Genomic DNA, 23,361 nt, shown 5'->3' with positions numbered 1-23,361 from the left:
GACCTTGTGCTTGGGAGTCTTGCCCTAAAGGCCATAACAGGTGTCAGAAAACCCACCGTGTGGCTTTGGACAAAGCTGTCACCTCTCTGGGCCCACGTTTTACTTTATGAGTGGGGCACCTACACCTGAATGCAGAAAAGACTGACTAGGAACAAAAAGGACATTGCTTTGCACAGACAGTCCCAGGTGACAAGCAGGGCCAGGCCCCTGCCAGGCAGGCAGAACACTGACCATAAGGCATGCAGCTGCACAAGGGCTCCAGTTTCTGGGTGTTGGTGGACACAGGCCACTGGCAATAGCTGCCATCGGAATGGCAGCTGACAATCAGGCGGCCGTCCCGCTGCCAGCAGACACTGTCCAGTTGCTTCAGGGGAAGAGAGGGAGAGAGCACAGGCTGGGATCAGGGGACAGTCCCATGGCCCACACCCCTACACCTTCGCACAGGTAGTAGTGGGTTCTGGAAAAGCCCTGTGACATCTGCCACCATCCCAGGCACCATCTACCTGGCTGCTGAGGAAATGGCAGAGCATGCGGCTGCCTCGCAGGTCCCAGATGACGATGAGGCCCCGGCTGTAGCCAATGAGGATCTGGTTGGGGTCTTGAGGGTGTTCCTGCAGAGCCTCCACCATCTCAAACACCCGCCGCTGGTGGGCCTCCTCTGGCAACCTGGGGGAGGGGAGCACTGTGAACCCACACTGATGTGCACCTACTGGGCATGGCTGAGAGTATGGCAGAGCTGCCCACGGCATGCCATGTGGCAGCAGGCACTAAATGTGCCAGCATAGAAAGACTGCGAGAACACACCACTAAGGTGGGAGAGAAGCAATGTATAGAACAGGACAGTGAGATGTATAAACCCCTCCAGGATGTAAATGCAGGTGGCACAACTCTAAGGAAAAGCAAGCGATTTCTAGAAAAGTTGATGTGGTGGGAGGGAGGGAGGGAGGGAGTCATTACTGGGAAGGGCATGTGGGGATTCCTGGGTGGCTGGCAAGTTCTATTTCTCTGCCAGGGGATAGCTGTAGGGATGCTCACTTTATAATCCATGAAACTCTACGTTCACATTTACTGAATTTTTGTTAGGTGGTGGTATTTCATAAAAACATGTTTTTAAGAGCCACAAAACAAAGCTCTTTTTAGTTGGCCTGGCCTTGAGCCTTGACTCTTCCTCTCCTTTAAAATTTTATTTATTTATTTATTTATTTATTTATTTATTTATTTATTTTAACAGAGGCAGAGATAGACAGGAACAGACAGACAGGAACGGAGAGAGATGAGAAGCATCAATCATCAGTTTCTCGTTGCGACTTCTTAGTTGTTCATTGATTGCTTTCTCACATGTGCCTTGACCGTGGGCCTTCAGCAGACCGAGTAACCCCCTGCTGGAGCCAGCGACCTTGGGTCCAAGCTGGTGAGCTCTTTGTTCAAGCCAGATGAGCCCGCGCTCAAGCTGGCCACCTCGGGGTCTCGAACCTGGGTCCTTCCACATCCCAGTCCGACGCTCTATCCACTGCGCCACCACCTGGTCAGGCCCTCTCCTTCTCTGGGCCTGGAATGCTGATGTGAAGTCTGGAAGTGTAGCAGCCAACAGAAGACCACGAGGACCAAGAGCTAACATTAAGGGTGGTGAGTAGGAAATGAAAACAGCCTGGACTCCAAGGGCATTTCTATGCCCCAAACCAAGCCAAACCCTCACTATACATTGCTAGCACCAGCCTCTAAAACTGAATGTGAGGTCCAAGGGGCTTTTAGCGGCCCTGGCTGATTGGCTCAGTGGTAGAGTATTGGCCTGGCATGTGGATGTCCTGGGTTCAATTCCAGTCAGGGCACAGAGGAGAAGCAACCATCTGCTTCTCCACCCCTCCTCCTCTAGCTTCCTCTCTCTCTCTTTCTCTTCCCCTCCCACAGCCATGGCTCGATTGGAGCAAGTTGGCCCCGGGTGCTGAGGATGGCTCCATGGCCTCCACCTCCAGCTCTAAGAGTTTGGTTGCTGAACAACACACCAGATGGGCAAAAACATCGCCCCCTAGTGGACTTGCTGGGGGGATCCCAGTCGGGGTACATGCAGGTGTCTGTTTCTGCCTCCTCTCCTCTCACTGAATAAAAAAGAAAGAAAGAAAGAAAGAAAGAAAGAAAGAAAGAAAGAAAGAAAGAAAGAAAGAAAGAAAGAGCAATGCAAGAATTATACCATCTTGGGAAATACAGAGATACACCAGGAAGAATAATATCAGAAGGAAGCTGTGCAGCAGGACTGATGCTACCCACCTCCTGGGACAGCCCTCCAGACTGTTCCTCTGTAAGAGTATCAGCACCCTCACCTCCTCCCTGCCCCTCGGAACTGCAGAACATTCTACCACCAACAACCCTTCAGTTCTTCCCCCCTTTTTTGGGAGAGAGAGAGAAGGGGGAGGAGCAGGAAGCATCAACTCCCATATGTGCCTTGACCAGGCAAGCCCAAGGTTTCGAACCGGCAACCTCAGTTTTCCAGGTCGACAGCTTTATCCCATTGCGCCACCATAGGTCAGCCAGTTCTTCCCCTTTTATCCAGACCTGATCTGACTGATCAGACTCCCTCTCTATTGTAGACACCACAGCCAAGGAGCAAAGCTTCCAAAATTATCTGCATAAACCTAGAGGGTTATCGCTGTCAGGACTTTGGACCTCAGAGCCTGTGTGGACATGGAAACCTAGCACAGACGCCGAAACACTAACATCAACAGAAGTTGCCCCAGCTGCCAAATATCAGGTGTTTTTTGCCTCCTCTGACCACTGTGAAGCTGCTGGGGCAATACATGGTATCAGTGCAAAGAATGCTAAGAGTTGGAGACACTACACAATCACCTTGAGCCTTATTTTCCTTATCTTTAAATGAGGTGACAAGTTACCTGCAAGACCTTTTTTAGTGCTACCATGCTAACATACTATGGGGTGAGATTCTAAATTTGGGGGACAAGTGGGGAATTGAGCTTCTCCTCTTGTTCCCGTATACTTCCCAGGAGAGAAACTATAAGCTCCTGAGACATTACTGGGACCAAAGGGAAAGGGCCATGCCCAACTCAAGGGTCTGCGGGCTCACCACTGCAGTACGGCATCTGAGCTGATGGTCTGGTCCTCCAGTGTGCGGAAGCCTGGTACCTGTACCACAAACACGTTGCCACTCTCGGTGCCCAGGTACAGCATCTTGCAGGAAGAATGTGGCAGGACCACAGTGATCTGCGTGGCACTGGGGGCAGCCCTGCGGATGGAAACGGCTAACCATGAGCTGGCTGTTGCCTAGGCAGGGGAGTCCCTAACTCCTGGATGCCCTCACCAGCCTCAGGGAAGGACATGTCTAGGAAAGCAGGCTTGTGCAATCCTTAAATAGTATCCACAGAGTCTTGGGCCAGGACAAAGATATTGGTTACATTCTGCCATGAAAGGAGACAGATGGCAGAGCTTGGGCTCTGAGGCAGAAGGCCCCTTGGAGCCTCCTGTGCAGCCCCGCTCATTCCACCCAGAGCACCTATGGATGGAGACATGTTGGCTCAAACACCTGCTAGGGTGGCTAAGGGTTCCATAGCAGCTCTAAAAGGAGATCCCACCCCAGGATGGGTGCATGGTCAGGCTGGCTGGGAGAGCAAGGGAACCAAGTCCTTACCCTGGGGGCCCCCTCAGCGTGAAACTCTCATCTTCCTGCAGCTCTGACACCCCGCCTTTGGCCTTCAGGCTCCACAGGTGCAGGCTGTTGTCATCCAGCAGAGTGATCAGCTGGCACTAGGGAGAAAATGGGAGCAGGAGTGTGCTGTCATTGATCAGGGAGGGCCAGCATTTACTGTGGCCTTTACATACCAGAGTGGTCTCAGAGAGCCCCAAAACTCAATGGTCCCCAGCTACTGTCAGGGTGGCCCATGAACTACAGCTGGGAAAAGATGGTCCCAGTTCCTCCCATCAGCACCAAACCCAGGGTTATCAAATGACTGCCTCTCCTTCTGGAAGACGCGAGAGTACGAATGGCATGGCAGGGCCCTCACCTGGCCAGGCAGGAAGTGGATCTGCACTACTGCGTTGTTCTCCCGGTGCAGCCCCATGAACTCCACCCCTGGGGCACCATACCTAGGAGTAGCAGGCTCAGGAAAAGCTCCAGAAGACAGGATACCACCCCTTTCCTGCCCAAGTGCAGGGACCTCTGGGCCTCTGTGGCAAGGAGTGTCAACACCTGGTGGCTCACCTTCTCCCTAGATAGTAGGATGGGGGCTTAAGGTGGGGAGGACACAGAGTATCCCTATCCTGAGGGCCCTGGCCAGTGACTTGACCCCTGAGGGTGGAAACAGCCAACCAGGTAGAGCTTTCCCAGCCAGGAAAGGTGGGGATGACTCTGTATAAGGGTTAAACCTTGGCAATGATTAGGCTGCTCACTGCCACCCTGCAACCTGAGCTGCAACAGACCTATTAGCTACCGCTTGGTGGCACCTGTGAGAAGACACAGAACAACCCTGTGGGCCCGCCCCCAACAGCTATGGCCATGAGCCTTGGCAAGGGGACTGATTGGTAACTAGGATGTGACCATGACTTGACAATGATTAACCAGCTGAGAGGGCTGAGCCAGCAACAGGACCGGGCACTCTTGTGTTTACACCACCTCCAGCCTAGCCCAGGTGACTGAAGGCCCCCCAGTCTCCCCACCTGTGCTGTGGCAGAGGGGAACAAGGAGCCACAGCTTCACTGGAGGTGTCAGAGGGTAGTTCCCCACTTCCCAGTTCCTCTAGGTCCCACTTACTCTGGCTTACTCTGGGGGCTCAGGTTAGATTGAGTATGAGTGCGCCAAGATTTGTAGCCCAGGCTAGCCTGGCCAAGCAGTGATCCTCTGTCCTGTAATCTGTGGGCTTGTTTCTGAAATGGCCCAGGGCCTGTCAGCCCGGAACCACTGCTTTTGATACAAGGTGATTCAACTGGACAATGTCTAGCCTAAGCCAGGGAAGGACTGTCCCTGCCAACCAGGAGTCTGCTCTACTCTCTGGTGTGTGCATACGTACATGTAGGGTGTGCACGGCAGGGGGCGGGGTCTGGGAAGAGTAGCTCCCTAACATTGCTCTTCTTTTTTTTTTTTTTTAATTTATTTTTAAAAAATTTTTTATTTATTTTTCTTAAGCTGGAAACGAGGAGAGACAGTCAGACAGACTCCCGCATGCGCCCGACCGGGATCCACCCGGCATGCCCACCAGGGGCGATGCTCTGCCCACCGGGGGTGATGCTCTGCCCCCCTGGGGTGTCGCTCTGCCACGACCAGAGCCACTCTAGCGCCTGGGGCAGAGGCCAAGGAGCCATCCCCAGCGCCCGGGCCATCCTTGCTCCAATGGAGCCTTGGCTGCGGGAGGGGAAGAGAGAGACAGAGAGGAAGGAGGGGGGGCGGGGTGGAGAAGCAAATGGGCGCCTCCCCTATGTGCCCTGGCCGGGAATTGAACCCGGGTCCCCCGCATGCCAGGCCGACGCTCTACCGCTGAGCCAACCGGCCAGGGCCAACATTGCTCTTCTAACCCAAGGCCCCCTCTGGTCTGGAAAGAGCCCTGGGGTCAGTCTACTGACCCTTACATGAAAAAGTTGGTTTTTTTTTTAAGAGCTCTTTGCCCACTGTCTGCCTCCTCCACTTACAGCATTTAGGGCTGACTCTTGAGAGGGTATTTGGGACATACTGGGAAAAATGAAGAGTGATTAGCAACTTGCCTTTTTTTTTTGGAGGTAGGGGTTCTTGCTGCATCTCACCAATGCCAAGGTCCCCACCCCTTCCAGGGCCTCCCTGGCGGGGAGCACAGAAAGGATACAGCTTGACGGCTCCGGAGCGGGTACCGATGGCCAGGATGTGTAGAGAGGGGCTGTAGCTGAGGGCACTGGGCTGGTGTGGGAAGCCATGCTCCACTGTCTGCAATGACAACCATGCCAGCCTACAGACATGTTTCCTCCACCCTTCTGGCTGACATGCCAATTCCTGGCAGAGAAGCAGCAGCACAGAGCCACCCCCAGCAGGAAGGAGGAATTGAGTCCCGTTCAGACTCCTACCCAGGCACCCGTGTGTGGAGGTAATCCCAGACCCATCTGGGCCCCACCCTAAGCCTATTTCTGACCCTGTCCTTGGTCACCTGGTCATTCATCCTTGGGAGTTCAATCTCCCTGACAACACACTGGCCACTCTCTCTCCAGGGACTCTGACTCAGTTCTTCCACCGTGCATACTGAGGGTAACCGACCCAGACCTTCTATGAGGGTGCAGGAAGCTTTGCAGGGGTGGCACAGTGGATGGACCCCATTGCTTAGGAGATCTGGTCACACTGCAGTGCTGGGCTGGCCCCTCCCCAGCTCTGGGCTGTCCAGGCCCCTCCAGCCCTAAATGTCTGTCTGCTCTTCCCAGGGCCCTCCTATCACTATGAGTTCTCCATCTTCCCAGAGAGGAAGCTTCTGGAGTGCTACTGCAGACATGCTTTTGCTAATTTCTTATGATAGAAGTAATACAGTATAGAAAACTTAACATATAAAGGAGTTTGAAAAAGAAAAGAAAAACCACCCTTATTCCTACAACAGGAAGTAACGCTTGCTAACAACATCTTAGTGTGTGTGCCTGTCATACCCATGCTTGTGAGGGTATGTGTGTGTATCTATTCTTAAAACAGAGACCCAATTGGGACCATGCCGCATGGATACTCATATACATGTACGTACAGCTCTGTGGCCTATTTTCCCACCTATAGCCAGGCCAGGTTGTTAAAAGCACTAAAACAACTCTTTTTTTTAATTTTTTTTTACAGAGACAGAGAGTGAGTCAGAGAGAGGGATAGATAGGGACAGACAGACAGGAATGGAGAGAGATGAGAGGCATCAATCATTAGTTTTTCATTGCACATTGTGACACCTTAGTTGTTCATTAATTGCTTTCTCGTATGTGCCTTGACTGCGGGCCTTCAGCAGACCGAGTAACCCCTTGCTGGAGCCAGCAACCTTGGGTTCAAGCTGGTGGGCTTTTGCTCAAACCAGATGAGCCTGTGCTCAGGCTGGCGACCTTGGGGTCTCGAACCTGGGTCCTCTGCATCCCAGTCCAATGCTCTATCCAGTGCACCACCGCCTGGTCAGGCTAAAACAATTCTTAAATGGCTGAAGATACCTCAATATGGGGGTGCCCTACCTCACCAGGCCTCTGCTGTTGAACACTTTGTTTCTAGAGGTTCTTTTTTTTTTCATTTTTCCAAAGCTGGAAACGGGGAGGCAGTCAGACAGACTCCCGCATGCGCCCGACTGGGATCCACCCGGCATGCCCACCAGGGGACGATGCTTTGCCCCTCTGGGGCATCGCTCTGTTGTGTCCAGAGCCATTCTAGCGCCTGAGGCAGAGGCCACAGAGCCATCCCCAGCGCCCGGGCCCTCTTTGCTCCAATGGAGCCTTGGCTGCAGGAGGGGAGGAGAGAGACAGAGAGGAAGGAGAGGGGGAGGGGTGGAGAAGCAAATGGGCGCTTCTCCTATGTGCCCTGGCCAGGAATTGAACCCGGGTACCCTGCACGCCAGGCCGACGCTCTACCGCTGAGCCAACCGGCCACGGCTTTTTTTTTTTAAAGATTTTATTTATTGATCTTTAGAGAGAGGAGAGAGGGAGAGGGAAGGAAGGAAAAAAAGAGGGAAGGAAGAAAAGAGGGAGGGAGGGTAAAATATATCAACTCATCATTGCTTCACTTTAGTTGTTCATTGATTGTTTCTCATCTGTGCCTTGACTGGGCAAGCACAGGGTTCTGAACCAGCGACCTTAGAGCTCCAGGTCAACGCTCAATCCACTACTCACCACAGGTCAGCAGGCTGTTTCTTTTTTTTTTTTTTTTTTAATTTTTTATTTATTCATTTTAGAGAGGAGAGGGAGAGACAGAGAGAGAGACAGAGAGAGAGACAGAGAGAGAGAAGGGGGGGAGGAGCTGGAAGCATCAACTTCCATATGTCCCTTGACCAGGCAAGCCCAGGGTTTTGAACCGGCGACCTCAGCATTTCCAGGTCGAGGCTTTATCCACTGCGCCACCACAGGTCAGGCCAGCAGGCTGTTTCTTAATCAGCTAATCCTATTCCTCACTTCCCACCCCAGGGGATACTAAACTTGCAGAACTAGATTAGAGCAGGGCAAAGGAGGCCAGCCACCTGCTTTAAAGACTTTCTTATTTTTTACACTATGGAGACTGCCCTGAAGAAAAAGGTTGCACCAATGAGGCAGCTCTCGTTAGGTCCAGGGTTCTCCTCTGGGCTTCTCTTGACTGACCCATCAGACCTAGAAGGATCAGAAAGAGATAAATCCTGGTAACAGCTGGAATGATAATTTATCAAACTCAACTGCTGCCTGCCTGCTTGTCTAGTCTAGTCTAGCGGTTCATGGTCAGAGGTCCCATGCTGGGTCAAGCCATGGAGGAAAGCTTCAAAAGAGACTATTCTGGGAACATCTGGGGACACCTACATGTGGGAGGCCCCTTCAGGACTTACTCTTTGCCAGAAACACAATCTGCCCTGAAAATGGCTGTCCCTGGAAGGGACAGCCAGGAGAGCAGAAGTGACCCTGGCAGCCCAGGTCCCTGTTTAGCTATGTAAAAAATGCAGAGCCCAGAAAGCCTTGGGGAGATAGCAGAGCATCTGGAATGTAAACACTGCCCAGGAAAAGGAGGTCAGGGCACATGATGGGATGTATAGACAAGCTCCCCCGGGGCCCTCCTCTAGGCTTCAGCTGGCCCCAGGTTGCTCAGGAAGTCAGCTGCCAGAGCTCGGAAAACGGTTCCTGGGCATTTTCTAAAAACCAGCAGCAGCAGCAGCAGTAGCTCAGGGTTGCTGGAATTTGGAGGACACTGGGGGCAGTGTCCTGTTGGAGCCTGGCGGCCAGTAGGACACACCATGTGTTACCCAGGGCAACAGTCACAAGCCGACCCCTAGCACTTGCAATATGGCTAGTGCCACCAAGGGACAGAACTTTACATTTTACTCAATTTTAATTAAATTTAAGAATGCGTGTTCATTTCAGTTACTGGAAAACTTTCTAGGTATATTTTGGGCTCCAGAGGAACGGGGCTGGAGTCGAACAGAGCAAGCTTCAAATCTCCTTTATTAGCTGTAAATCTTCCAAACTCTAAATACACATCATGTATTTCCAAAGAAAACTTAATGTTCAAATTGAGATGTGTTGTAAGGGTAAAATCCACCTGGGACTTCAAAAACTTCATATATACATACAAAAAAACTAAAAAAGTTTCATTAATTTATACTGACCACATGTTGAAACAATAATTTGGATATATTGGGTTAAACAGAATTCATTATCAAAATTAATTTTACTTGTTTTAAAAAGTTTGTAATGCTACTTCTAGAATATTTTAAATTACATACGTGGCTCATATCGTATTTTTATTGGGATAAGATGCTGCCCCAGACAGTTCAGCCTCATGACGTGGGCAGGAGAGTCTAGCCAAAGAGAAAACAACCTGCAGCTCTTGGTTAGGCTCTCAAGTCCACACACACACTATTCTATCAACAACACCCTGGCAGGAAGTTCTCCTAACATCTCACCTGAGTCACTCCTACTGAGTGCTGGTTGGCCTCTTTTTCTTAACCCAGAGAGAGACAAATGTTGGGCCCATCACTCAATCTTACTTCTTCTTCACTTCTTTCAGGGCCTGGGCCATTGTGCCACTCCTCTCTACCTTCTTTCCCATAGGCTGGTTTAGAAAAACAAGGATTGAGTCAGGCCCACTAAACTTTGACTCGCTCTGAATCCCCCTCTGCCATTTAGAAGATGTCTGGACTTGGGCAAGCCACCTGGCCTCTCTGAGCCTCGTTTCACATCTGATAAACGAGACAATGCCAATGGGACTGGACTGCCTGACCAGGCAGTGGTGCAGTGGATAGAGCGTCAAACCGGGATGTAGAGGACCCGGGTTCGAGACCCTGAAGTTGCCAGCTTGAGCGTGGGTTCATCTGGTTTGAGTAAAGCTCACCAGCTTTGACCCAAAGTCGCTGGCTCGAGCAAGGGGTTGCTCGGTCTGCTGAAGGCCCACAGTCAAGGCACATATGAGAAAGCAATCAATGAACAACTAAGGTGTCGCAATGTGCAACGAAAAACTAATGATTGATGCTTCTCATCTCTCCGTTCCTGTCTGTCTGTCCCTGTCTATCCCTCTCTCTGACTCTCTCTCTGTCTCTGTAAATATATATATATATATATATATATATATATATATATATATATATTTATTTATTTAAAAAAAAATTGGGACTGGACTGAACAGGGTCATCCTTGGCCCAAACACAATAAGATGAATCTTAACAGGACCATCTGACAGCAGCCAGGAGGATCAGCTCACCTCACAGAGTATACAGGACTTGCCCCCTAAGGCCCAGCTTCCTTCTAAGGTTCTGTCATTTTCCCTGTTCCCTCAGGGTATCTTCTCTAAGTTGACAACTCTAGAGGGACCAAGGCTACAGAACAAATAAGGGGAGGTAACTGCACAACAACCATACATGGCCAGGGGCTGAGAGAGTAGGGTCAAATGTGAAGTGTGGTGACAGGGGATTTCTCAGGTCCCAGGGAGGGGAGGAGGGGGTGGTTGTACCTATTTAACATGTAAATAAGGCCCCTAAATCCCTGAATGAGGCAAAGCCAGTCTTGATGCAGAGACCTGGGCTGGCAAAAAAGGTGTGGGGTCCTTAGATCAGCTATGAGAGGCCCAGGGTGTCTTGCTGGAAAAGAAGAAGGGACTTGGAAGGAAGGAGGGCAGTTAATGGAGGTGACAGGGAGGAGCAGGAAACTCAGAGGGGGAGAAGCCCAGGGAAGCCCCAAGGTTCATGGCACCTCGTGCCAGAGCTCCAGCTGTTCCCTCTACACTGGTACCCTTCCCACTCCTTCGCTGTCCCTCCCCTCCTACTTGTAGCAGCCTTTTAAGACTCAGCTTCCCTGCTGGAACACAAGTTCCATACGGGCAATGACCCACCCTCCAAGCTAGTGTATGGTCTAGGCACAGCTCCAGCTCCCCAGAGCACAAAAGGTAGATGGCCTCCCTTAAAAAAGGCACCACCAGGGCACAGGAGGGTGGGCTCAGCCTCAAGTGCCCTGCCATGTGACTTCAAAGGTACACAGCCACCCCTGTGCATGCTTCCACCCAGGACAGAGGCTGGGGCATGGATAGCAGGCACACAGGTTCCAAGGTGGCTTTCCTAGCCAAGATCCCAGCTTTTCCAACTCAGGTTCAAGCTGGGATGGTGACCAATGACTGACAGCCACTGGGGCCGTCCTCCTCTACCTCTTGAGCTCAGCATCCAGCCAACCTGGCCCTGCCCCACCCTGCTTCTGGCTCAGGTGACCTCTAACAAGGGAGGCTAGAACAATGAACTCTTTGACAGGGAGTTGGGAAAGGAGAGATTTGTAGGAGCCGCCAAACTGCAACACTACCCTTGTGTGGGAGAGAAAGCCTGGTCTGTCTCACTGGTTCCAGGACCCCATCTCCAGGTCCTGGAAGGGAGACAGAAATGATTGTTTGTCAGAAAGCATGGGGGTCCTTCATCCTGTCCTTGGCAAGGCAATCCTGTCCAAGATTGAGCACTGAGGGGTCCCCAGCACTTAGGGGGATACGAAGGAGGGCTGCCCAGGACCATAGGGAGCACAGCAGGCTGGCTGGGTGGTACTGCTCCATACTGGGTGTGGTCAGCTCAGACTCCTGGCAGTGGCAGCAACCTGGCCTGCCCTGTGTGGCTGTCATCTGACACCAGTGGCCCAGCCACAAAAAACCCAAGACAAAACAACCTGGACTGGACAGAGGCAGCCAGGCAGAAATACACTGTTTGTTCAGGAGCTGGGGGTGGATGGAAGAGGCTGGGCCTGGGCAGGAAGGAACCAGGCACCTTTATCAACTAGCTGGTAAGCTTTACCAGGGGAGGAAGAGGCTGGAGGGATTTTCAAGGAAGTGATTTTACTCTGACATGAACTTACACCCCATCCACTGGGAGTCACTTCCTCTCTATTGAGGTATCTGGTGGGTCCCTCAGTCCCCTCATTTGATCTTGCCAGCTGCCTGAGGACCCACCACACACCACAGATGATTGCTTCACAGGCAAAGAAACTGAGGCTCAGGAGGTGAAGTTCCCCACCCTAAGGCCACACACCTGGTTTGGCAGATATAATCAGGGATCCTCATTCCTAGCCAGTGCCCAGGCCTCAGTTTCCTCACCTGCAGAATAGGAACACCACCCATCTGTGGGTCGTCACGAGGATGAGACAAACCCTGGTCAGGCATCTTCAAAGCATTTTACACCCAACCTTCTGCTATGTCAGGCTCAGACTCCCAGGTTCCAGTCCTTCTTGACTCAAGAGCCTGGGGGAGGCCTGGAGAAGGGCCAGTATGGATGGGACCATCTAGTATGGGTGGGACCATCTAGGTTCCCAAATTTTTCAGGATGTGGCCTTACCCTCAATCCCAACTCTTCAGTTTCCAGCCTTCACCCAGAGCCTAGATGAGACTAATCCCCACACCTCCCCAGACTCTCCCTCCTCTCCACTCCAACAGGTGGAATATCAGAACATCAGCCCCTCCTTCCCACCCTCCCACCAGGCTATACAAGTCTCCAAAAAGGTCTTATCTGAGATTCCCACAGCCCAGCCCTGGGCTGTGTGTGTGTGTGTGTGTGTGTGTGTGTGTGTGTATACATACTAGGTGCTCAATTCTTGCAAGTGACTAGAAGGAGGAAGGTATTCCAGGAGCCTCCCCTCCCTCCCCTTATTGGCCTGGGAGTGTGATGGCCAAGTGTGGGACCACCAGTTGTGGGGCACAGGGGCATGATACTTTTTTTTTTTTTTGGTATTTTTCTGAAGCTGGAAACCGGGAGAGACAGTCAGACAGACTCCCGCATGCGCCCGACCGAGATCCACCCGGCACGCCCACCAGGGGCGATGCTCTGCCCCTCCAGGACATCGCTCTGCGGCGACCAGAGCCACCCTAGCGCCTGGGGCAGAGGCCATGGAGCCATCCCCAGAGCCCAGACCATCTTTGTTCCAATGGAGTCTTGTCTGCGGGAGGGAAAGAGAGAGACAGAGAGGAAGGAGGGGGGGGCGTGGAGAAGCAAATGGGCGTTTCTCCTATGTGCCCTGGCCGGGAATCGAACCCGGGTCCCCCGCATGCCAGGCCGACGCTCTACCACTGAGCCAACCGGCCAGGGCCAGGACATGATACTTTTACCCTGGCCACACCCCAGCCTCACCCTGGTGCACAATGGAACTTGGAGTTGGGGTGGGGGTTCGTCCCTCCTAGCTGAGCCTGTTTATCCGGTTTCCATTGAAATTGGCCACCTTTTCAGGGTGTGAGATCCTGGCGTCACCAGGGGCAATGGAGGGACACAGGGATCCCCCAAGATCCCCCAATCAGTGCTGACGTTCTGTGACTGGCACCCAGTAACTATGAGCTACTCCCTTGGGAGGGACTGTGGCAGGCCCCTAAGGGCCCTGAGATGCCCCATTCCCAACACCTGCACCCCATTTTCCCAAGACCCAAAAGCCCTGCCCATAGCTTCCTTCTGCCAGTGGGAGGAGGTACTCATTTAGGGAAGTCCTGGGCTCAGAGGTCAGTGGCCTCATAGCAGAGTTCCGAGGGCAACCATGCCTCCCACAGGTCAAGAAAGTCAGAGGAAGATGGCAGGGCGTGTTAGGGTCCCACCCTCCTTGAACCCCAGGAGCTCTCTTGCCCTGAAAGGCTGCCTTTAAAAACAGCAGCTAAAGTTCCTAGACCACTGTGTCTAGTATTTAAAATGATCTAATTCCATGTGCCTTTGTAACAAGCTTATGCTGTGGGGGACAAGCACAGGGTCACCCAACTCTAAGTGGTGAAGCCAGATGTGGATCCCTGTCCATCGCCACCTCCTAGAGGGGTTCTTGGGTGTTCTTCTTCCTGCTGTCCACCTTCTGGGGCAGAGGGAAGCTTGTGCATGGAGGCCAAGGGTCTAGGTCAAAGCAGAGGTGAGACAGGCTAATAATCTGGAAACGGCTGCAGACTGCTACAGATTGCTAGATGGCCATGGAGCTCCTAAACCAGCTGTGCTCCTACTGCAGGGGTCGGGAAGCTTTTTGGCTGAGAGAGCCATGAACGCCACATATTTTAAAATGTAACTCTGTGAGAACCATACAATGACCCGTGTATGTTACGCATTATCCAATAAAAATTTGGTGTTGTCCCGGAGGACAGCTGTGATTGGCTCCAGCCACCCGCAACCATGAACATGAGCAGTAGGAAATGAATGGATTGTAATACATGAGAATGTTTTATATTTTTAACATTATTTCTTTTATTAAAGATCTGTCTGCGAGCCAGATGCAGCCATCAAAACAGCCACTTCTGGCTTGCAAGCCATAGGTTCCTGACCGCTGTCCTACTGCTTATAGCTCTTCTCAGGCACAGTCCCTGTGGGAAAACCCTGTGGAGCTTCTGGGACCCTCCCTGTGATCTCAGGTGACAGGTCTCTCTGGCTCTGGGGGCTTTAGTGTAGCCAAATGCCAACCGTGGCACATTCCCACAGGTGCCTCTCCCCATTCACCCAGGCCTGGAATCTGTCAGAAGGAATCACGTATTTTGCCTACAGGGAAGGCTGTGTTTGCCTCCGGGGGCAATTTCAGGAGGGTGGGAACAGTTGTGGCCTGTGGCCACTACCCCAAGGGTTGCGGAATCACAGGAGCACTATTATACTCTGAGTCTACAGGCTCAACATCCTTTCATCATCTTTCCTGTCCCTAAGACTCCTCAACAACCCTGTGAGGAGGGACAGGGCAGAATGTTTTATCCCCATTTCACAGGTGGGAAAACTGAGGTTGGAAGAGTCAGAGTGACTTGCAGAGGTCACACAGCTGGTGAGAGACTTGGGACAAGGAGCCCATCTCCTGGACATCCCACTGCCCTTTACAGGGAAAGCTCTCTAATCAAACCCTATTTCCAAAGTCAGATTCCCACGGGGCACTGCAGGCAGTGCCAAGTAATTACCTTAATCCAGGTAAGGGCAACCCGGGTGCCCTCAGCCCCAGGCTGTGGGGAGATTGATAACACTGTGGTCACCATGAACACCTGACTGTGACTTCCTCATTCCTGTTACCTTACCTTGTTAAACTGAAAGAGGTCCCGCTTGAGCCTCTCCCGAGCAGGGGCATGTCCCGACCTCAGGAATCGCCTCATCTTGCTCAGTGTGCAACCCCTTGGAGAAAGAGAAACTGGTGAGCACCAGGGTAAGGCAAACCCAAGCCCAGCCCCAGAGCCAGACCTGGCATCCAGGCTGAGCCCAGGCCACCAATGGCCCATCTCCCCAAGCCTAGATCGGCTCCACCATCCTCGGCTTCCCCAAGCTCCATCTGTGCAGTGTACTTCCTTTGGGAACTAGCCCTTCTTACCTGGAGGTCCAGGGCTGGTTAATATTTTAACACTTGCTCCTAGCCACCTGTGGCCTTATAAAACCAGCGGGAGAAGCTGGGGAAGGAAGCCACTTATCTAGGCTTTACAGGAAGAAGGAGGCCCAGAGGCCTTGAGGTTAATTAGCTTAATTGTTAACCTGTTTTCTGAAAAAAACATAAAACTCCAGGTAAACAGAAAGGGAAACTTCACAAGCCTTTCTTCAGAGCTGCTAGGGGGTGAGAATGCTAAGGTTGACCATTTGAGCTCCCAGATCAGACCCAGTGGGGACAGAGGAAAGGCCTGGAAATTCTAGGGCGAGGCCCAGCAGCAATCTCTCAAGGAGTCAGCACACCTGGGCCAACTCTCTGCCTTCTAACCTCAAGGAAGGCTTCAGTGACTTGGCTTGGGCTGCTCCTACCAGCCACTGCCACCAGGAAACTAGGTGAAGGGGCATGCAGAGCATGCAGTCAGGACTGCTGGCCCATCCCACGCATGCTTGCAACCCAGGGTAGAGCTACATACACCCCATGAGGCTGCTGGGGGTCTCTGTGGCCACAGCCCTGGCCCCAAGCTTCCCAACCTGAGGCGGTGCGCTCAGAAAGGCTCCCTTTCCCACAGGCCCAAGTGAAGGCTCATCAGGAGAAGAAACCGGTTCCCAATACAAACCAGCCCCAAAGCTGTCCGCCCACTGTAGAATGCCTTCCCAATCCAAGGGGAAACTATTTCTGGATCATCTTAGGGGGAAGGAAGGAAGGATCATCTGTGCTCCAGTTTCCGGCTTCCAGTAGTGTGGCAGTCACTGACTACAGGACATCAAGGTCTGTCCTAGGAAACACAGCTCAGACCCACCTCAGAGACACTATAAAGGGCAGGAAGCAGGGTCAGTCCCTGCCCTGGAGGAGCTCACTCTGACGTAGGGGCACTTAGGAGAGGACTGTGCAGTGTGCTGAGGGCTCTGCAGAGATCACAGGTGGACCCTGGCCCAGACAGGGGGAGGCAGGCTATGGGAGAAAAAAGTGTTTAAACTGAGACCTGAAGGATGTCCTGAAGTTTTTGGCTTCTTGGGAGGTGATATAAAAAAAAAATCAACCAACTTTGCATATGAAAGGACCCTGTATGGTCCAAGACTGGGGGCTCCCTCTGAGGCATGTGCAAGGTAGAGCTGGGAGTCTTCTTCTGACAGAGCAACTGAGGGCTGACTGTGCTGGGAGGGGTCACCCCACTCGGCAAAGACATTCATCTGAGGCATTCCAAATGCCACCCCAACCAGCCCTTAGAGTGCTATCACCTTCTGGGGCCACCAAAAGGGCCACCTCTTGCGGGAGGGGGGTGGATATAAGAGATTTGTGCCTTCCCATTTTGGGGGAGCCACAGCAGAGTGGGAAATCCCACTTCCCCTTGGAACAGCAGGTAGTTAGGAAACCCCCAGGAGCCCAGTGGACCTGAGGCCCTTAAACAGGTTCAGGGAACATACATGGGAAACTCCTGGAGGTTCCTGGACCTGGAAGTGAAAAGAGATTCCCAGGCCTGCAGCAACATTGGCCTCCTGGACAAACAGCTGAGCTGTGGCCTCATATTCCAGCCATAGGGGAGGGTCCAGCCATGGGGAAGGGTGCTCAAGCTCATAAATTGGTCACTGCAGGTCCTGGGGGTGCTCACTCTCCCTTCCCAGCCCTAGACTAGTGGGTCAGAAATTAGAGAAAGCTGGGAGTGGGGCCCTGGAGGAGCAGGAGCATCTGTAGACCCCAGGGAGAGGCTGACCTGGGCTTTGCCATGTAGAACCCATGCAGGCCATGGGGTGGGGACAAGAGGGCACAGGGCCATCTGTGCCAAGGAACCACAGGCTCAAGGGTGATGTGGCATAGTCTCAAGTGGAAGGGGTGCAGATAGGAGGGAGGGAGGCAGACAGGAGAATGTGTCACTACTCAAGAGGGCAGAGTAGGCACTCCATTCACCCAAATGCCCCTTGGAGCACCTGCTGCCTACCAGACACCATACCAGATTCTGAAATGTTATTTTTATTATTTTTTAAACATTTTTGCTCAAGTAATCTGTGCTCACTGTCTAAAATGCAATCTTGAGGAGAAAAATCCCTCTAAACCCCACCAGCCAGGGCAATAAGGTGGCCTGTCAATACAGGTCCAAGTGCCCCTTTCCTTGGCACTCTGTGTGCTGTGAATGAGGCACACCTAAACCTGGACCTGGGTGTTCCTTCACCTCCCACTGGCCTCCCTGGAAGGCAAGTGGAATATCCCCACTTGGCAGAAAAGGAAAAAAAGACCACAGAGGCCGCACTGCTCATCTAAGGTCACTGGAAGAACGAGCAGAACTCGGATTTGACCCCAGATCTGGTGAACTCCCAAACTTCAGGGCTTGGAAAGGCAGTGAAGGATGGCTACCACAGAACAGGATGCCCAATTACATGCCTGCAGTTAAAAGGCACAGACAGCCTGACCAGGCGGTGGCACAGTGGATAGAGTGTCGGACTGAGATGCCAAGGACCCAAGTTCAAGACCCCAAGGCCGCCAGCTTGAGTGCAGGCTCATCTGGTTTGAACAAAGCTCAACCAGCTTGAACCCAAGGTCGCTGGCTTGAGCAAGGGGTTGCTCGGTCTGTTGAAGGCCCGCGGTCAAGGCGCATTCGAGAAAGAAATAAATGAACAACTAGGGTGTCGCAACGAAGAACTGATGATTGATATTTCTCGTCTCTCTCCGTTCCTGTCTGTCTGTCCCTATCTGTTCCTCTCTCTGACTCTCTCTGTCCCTGTAAAAAAGGAAGAAAAAAAAAGAGGCACAGACACATGTGCACAGTCACACCCACATACCTTCAGCTCAGAGCCAAAGGAGCAATTTGGGGACTAGGGACTAAGGACTGGGGACTGGGGCCTGGCCACTGTTTGTGGGGTGCTGGTACAGTCTAGGCTGGGCAGGTTTGGGGACTGTGGACTGGTCACTGCTTGCGGGGTGCTGGTGAAGTCTGGCTGGGCAGGCTCGGGGCCTTGCATGGACCTGCCACTTGCTGCACAGGAGGCTGGGACCCCACTGGCATGGGTGATGGAGCCAGCACCTAGGCATGGCAGCTACAGCATCTGCTCCTCTCTTCAGTCAACCCTTCAGTGCAACTGCCAATATAGAAAGAACCACCAGCTCAAGGCATAAAAACATGCCACAACTTCTTGAAGGGAGACAGGTCTGGGACTGGGTGGATTCATCTCCAGGGAGACTCTCAGCTCCACTTACCCCAGACAAGCAGGCTCTCTGCAGAGAAGCTTCAGAAACCCAGACCTGGAGATTCCTGGTGTATTGATATTACCTATTTAGTTCACTTCTGAGGAAACGGAAGAGGAACAGGTACAGGAATAGGAAGGGGGAGAGGGAGGGGGCATATGGGAAAGAGCCCAGGGCATGATACCAACAGCCAGGGATAACCACCACAGTTCAGGTCCTCCAAGCTGGGTGGCCTCCCAAGGCAGCTCCTTGAGGCCCAGGAAACTCATCTGCAAAGGTGGCACACTCCAAACCACACAAGTCTGCTGGGAAAAGTGGAGCAATGGCAAATGCCAAGTGCTTAACACAGCACTTGGCACAGAGTCAAGGACTAGGAATCCAACAGTGACAGACAAGATCCCTCATGTCACCCAGCTAACACCTTGCAGGGGAGAGTGTGGTGACTCACAAGTACACAAATTAGTCAGCAGGATGGTTTCAGATAGAGATAAAGGAAGATGCTCCGATAGCGTGGCCAGGCTTTCTGCAGTCAAGAGGACTCAGTGGCCATTCCTGCATCTGGGCCCATGCATTCACCATGCCTCTGCCTAGGATGCCCTTCCTCCAGATACATACCTCCCTCCCTCGTCTCTACTCAAATGTCCCTGCCCTGACATTCCCTATCCTACTTCCCAGCTTTGCTTTCCTCCTCAGCACCAATCACAATGGCCTAGTTTACTTACTGACCTTGTTTACAACCTGTGCAACCCTCCACAGGATATGCTTTCTTATTCCTACTCAGGGACTTTGGGCCCCTTTTCACTGCTGCACCTCACGTGTACCCTGAATAAATGAACAGATGAGGTAATATCTCCACCCAGACCTGAATAATAGGAAGTGGTCAGCCGTAGTAAGACTCAGGGGCAGGGTGTGTCAGGCAGAGAAAACAAGCTAGCATGTTCGAGGAGGATGAAGACAGGAAGGGGGCTGAGCACAGGCAAAAAGGAGATGAGGTGGGTCTGGAAGGGGGGACCCTAGCAAAGGATTTCAGTGTGACTCCACTGGGGACCTGCTGATAGTCCTGGGCAGGGACCTGATGTCCTCCCCTCCCTCACACCATGTCTCCTAGGCTTGGCCTGTGTCAGCTCAGCCCCCACCCCAGGCCCCATTCACCATGCTCTCCATGCTTCATACCTTCTTGTCCTTCAAGCAGCACATCAAAAATCGCCTTCCAAAATGCCCTCGCCGTATGAACCCATCCTGGCCACTCTCACCCTCAGTATTTGACCATACCTTCTGCTAAAACTGCTGTTGATAGGGTACTCATTCAGCTCTGAGAATGTTCTCCCTGGTCTGGTTGGGCCAACCATTAAGCTATTGCGGAAAATCAGAAGTAACCTAAGTGGCGAACAACAGGGGCAGGGGAAGGTGCTCAGTGCCGTGGAGGGCTGATAGCTGCTAGAAAGGCAGAGACTAAAGACCGATACTATGTGCAATGTATCCAGAAGACAGGTAGAATCTATTTAATATTCACATAAGTAGACAGACAACCCACTGAAAGGGTCTGTCTAAAAAAAGTGCTGACTTTTTTTCCCTTCTTTTGGTTTATCTGCCTCCCAGGCAGGGTAATTAAGAGGATCAAACGGGAGAAAGGGTGAGCCCAAGCAGTAGTCAGGTGTGAGGGTGGCCCTAAGTTCAGTGCGGGCACTCAGTCCTGTGGGTGAGATCACTACTGCTCTCTCGGGGGCTGGGTTGCTTCCTCTCCAGCCCTTTAACCTGGACAGAGAAGAAGAAACCCCTATGGACACTAAATGGGCACAGGAACAAGGTAGATACAGGCAGGTGGAACCATCTGTGCACCTTGAGCTCCTGGGTCCTGTGATAAAAGGACGTTATTACTTTGTAGGCTCTGACCAGTGGGGCTGTCTTGAGCTTCCATGGGAGGACCTGGGAGGGCCTGGCAAATTCTCAGGTGCTGTTCACTTCAGTGCTGCTTACACCGTTTAAGGGGGGGGGGAGACAAGTTCAGGAACCCCACAAGCTGAGGAGACCCCCAAGTCTAATGCCAAAGGGTCTGAGGTGACTTCTAAAGGCATCCGTAAACTTCTAAAGGCAGTTATTGTCCACGTTGTGCTCTATCCTGGAGCTGCCCTCCCTGCCTGGCCCTGCTCTGTTCCTTTGTGGGTGGGCGCTCAGGGTTTAGGGCCTCGCTACCTGAGGCTGGCTGACCTGTGGCTGATCCTTACTCACTTTTCACATGGTCTGAGCCTTGTGTGTAGAACCAGCCTGGAAGTTCCCCGTCCTGGTGAGTTCCTTCCGTTCTCACTGCTCCAGTCATCTAACATTGCTGCTGGCCAGTGAGAATTGGTCTCCCACACCCCAGTGCCACTGGAGAAAAACAGGAGAGCTGTTTGCTTGGCAACAGGCTAGCAAATTCACAGCCTGTCTTCCCATCCTTTATCCTGCACCCAGACCCTGCAGCCATGTCACACATGTTCCCTGCCCCACCCCTGCATCTCAGGAGCTCAGTAAGGAAACCAATGGAGGAAAAGAAGGAATACTGCATGGGGGTGTGCTTGTCTTGGGCCCACTCCTAGAAGAGGCAGATCTCACTGTGCCCCAGGAAGAAAGAAGGGATTCTCAGACCAGATTGCTTTTCCCTCACTGGCATTGTTCGGGGTGTCTGGGCTAACTGGTCCACATGAGACCAAAGCTTGACCAAGCTGAGCCAGCTTGTCTATCCTCGAGGTATGTAATGGGCCAGATCCCCAGAAAGTCCCTCAATATCCTGGGCAGTTCCATTGACCTGCTGGGAGAAGTGACACCCAGCAACAGGACTCTGGACATCTCGGGCCCAAGGGAGAGAAGGCTCCTGGAGCTACACTTAGCACCTGCCTATGTTCATGATTTCTAGAAGCACACACAGGTTGAGTCCCAAGCTCTCCTCTCCCCTCTACTTATGTTCCTACAGCTTGCTGCTGCTGAGAAGCGGCCCTTCCTTCCCCAACATCCTGTGTGAGGCCTATGTGCAGCTTGGCCTCCAGTCTTCACTGGGTATAAGTACGCCCCTCCCACTGAGGGGAAAGGTGAGGCAGGGCTCTATTGACTGGAGCAGCTGCTGATCCCTCCACCCTCTGTCCATGCACATGGCTCAGATACCACGGCTGCTTTACAAGTGTCCACGTTACCCTGGGAAACCCAATCTCCTAGAGGTACCAGGCAGGCTCTGTGCCAGCAGTTTAGCAAACCTCAGCTGAAAGAGCACCTCATGGAGGTGGGAACCAGAGAACTTCACTGCTGTTGTTAGTATTAAAAGGGGCTGAAAGTAAAGTATGACCAGATGCTACTTTAAGCAACTTTAAACATGTATCATCTTATGTACAATAATTCTTACAATTACTTATGACATGGCCAATTCCAAGAGCTATCAAGCCCAAGCAGTTAGAGTCCAAGTCCCTGAACTCCACTCTGACTGCAAAACCCTCTGCTCAGTTTAGGCCTCTCTCCCAGGACAAAGGGTCTGGATGGGATCACCTCGGCCTGGCAGCCATAGCCTAACCTGGTCCTTCCTGGCTGGATCCAGGTCAGTTGACACATGTCCTCCCCACTATCCCTCCTGAGGAGCCACAGCCAGTCTTACAACCCAGGAAGAGCCCTCCCACTGCACCAGAGGCTCCTCCTACGGGTGTTCCTCCTTAGCCTGGCTGTGAGGATTTTGTGGGAAGCTGGAATGCTTGCGCCACCATGCCTTCATCACCATTCTAGGGCCTTAGCCCCCTTTGCAATCCAACATCAGACTCTCTCCCACGCTCCAGGGAAATGGACTAGATGTGGCCAAGCACAAGAAAAAGCAAAGCCATTATAGGGAGGAGATGGACAACTTGCCTGGGGTGGAGGTGAGTAGGCTGCCTATTTCATCCTATCAAGCTCCATTCCACAGCCTCCTACTTGCCTCAAAACTTGAACTGTCGCCCTGGCCGGTTGGCTCAGCGGTAGAGCGTCGGCCTAGCGTGCGGAGGACCCGGGTTCGATCCCGGCCAGGGCACATAGGAGAAGCGCCCATTTGCTTCTCCACCCCTCCGCCGCGCTTTCCTCTCTGTCTCTCTCTTCCCCTCCCGCAGCCAAGGCTCCATTGGAGCAAAGATGGCCCGGGCGCTGGGCATGGCTCTGTGGCCTCTGCCTCAGGCGCTAGAGTGGCTCTGGTCGCAATATGGCGACGCCCAGGATGGGCAGAGCACCCGCCCCTGGGGGGCAGAGCACCGCCCCTGGTGGGCGTGCCGGGTGGATCCCGGTCGGGCGCATGTGGGAGTCTGTCTGACTGTCTCTCCCTGTTTCCAGCTTCAGAAAAATGAAAAAAAAAAAAACAAAAAAAAAACTTGAACTGTTTTTCTAAGGAGCTTCTAGAACAGGGGTCCCCAAACTTTTTACACAGAGGGCCAGTTCACTGTCCCTCAGACCGTTGGAGGGCCGGACTATAAAAAAAAAACTATGAACAAATCCCTATGCACACTGCACATATCTTATTTTAAAGTAAAAAAACAAAACAGGAACAAATACAATATTTAAAATAAAGAACAAGTAAATTTTTTTTAATTAATTAATTTATTCATTATTAGAGGAGAAACAGAGGGAGAGAGAGGAGAGAGAGACAGAGAGAGAGGAGGGGGGAGGAGCTGGAAGCATCAACTCCCATATGTGCCTTGACCAGGCAAGCCCAGGGTTTTGAACTGGCGATCTCAGCATTTCCAGGTAGATGCT

General features: G+C 52.4%; 1 protein-coding gene across 3 annotated transcripts in view; it reads right to left on the bottom strand.

The window, feature by feature from the left end:
* The window catches only part of LLGL2 (LLGL scribble cell polarity complex component 2), a 37,393-nt gene that overhangs the window by 8,523 nt on the left and 5,509 nt on the right, over positions 1 to 23,361 (bottom strand). For all 3 annotated transcript variants that reach the window (XM_066234707.1, XM_066234709.1, XM_066234708.1), the window contains exons 2-8: positions 15,110 to 15,203; positions 5,799 to 5,896; positions 4,011 to 4,092; positions 3,638 to 3,753; positions 3,077 to 3,235; positions 504 to 666; positions 232 to 364 (exon numbers count right to left, since the gene is read on the bottom strand). In XM_066234707.1, coding sequence (XP_066090804.1) covers positions 232 to 364; positions 504 to 666; positions 3,077 to 3,235; positions 3,638 to 3,753; positions 4,011 to 4,092; positions 5,799 to 5,896; positions 15,110 to 15,184 — 826 coding nt within the window. In that variant the 5' untranslated portion in view covers positions 15,185 to 15,203. The remainder of the gene's footprint in view (positions 1 to 231; positions 365 to 503; positions 667 to 3,076; positions 3,236 to 3,637; positions 3,754 to 4,010; positions 4,093 to 5,798; positions 5,897 to 15,109; positions 15,204 to 23,361) is intronic.

Source organism: Saccopteryx bilineata, chromosome 6 (assembly GCF_036850765.1).
Source record: "Saccopteryx bilineata isolate mSacBil1 chromosome 6, mSacBil1_pri_phased_curated, whole genome shotgun sequence".
Lineage (NCBI taxonomy): Eukaryota > Metazoa > Chordata > Mammalia > Chiroptera > Emballonuridae > Saccopteryx > Saccopteryx bilineata.
The sequence above is the reverse complement of the archived record's forward strand: the minus strand, read 5'-3'. Positions and strand labels throughout refer to the sequence as shown.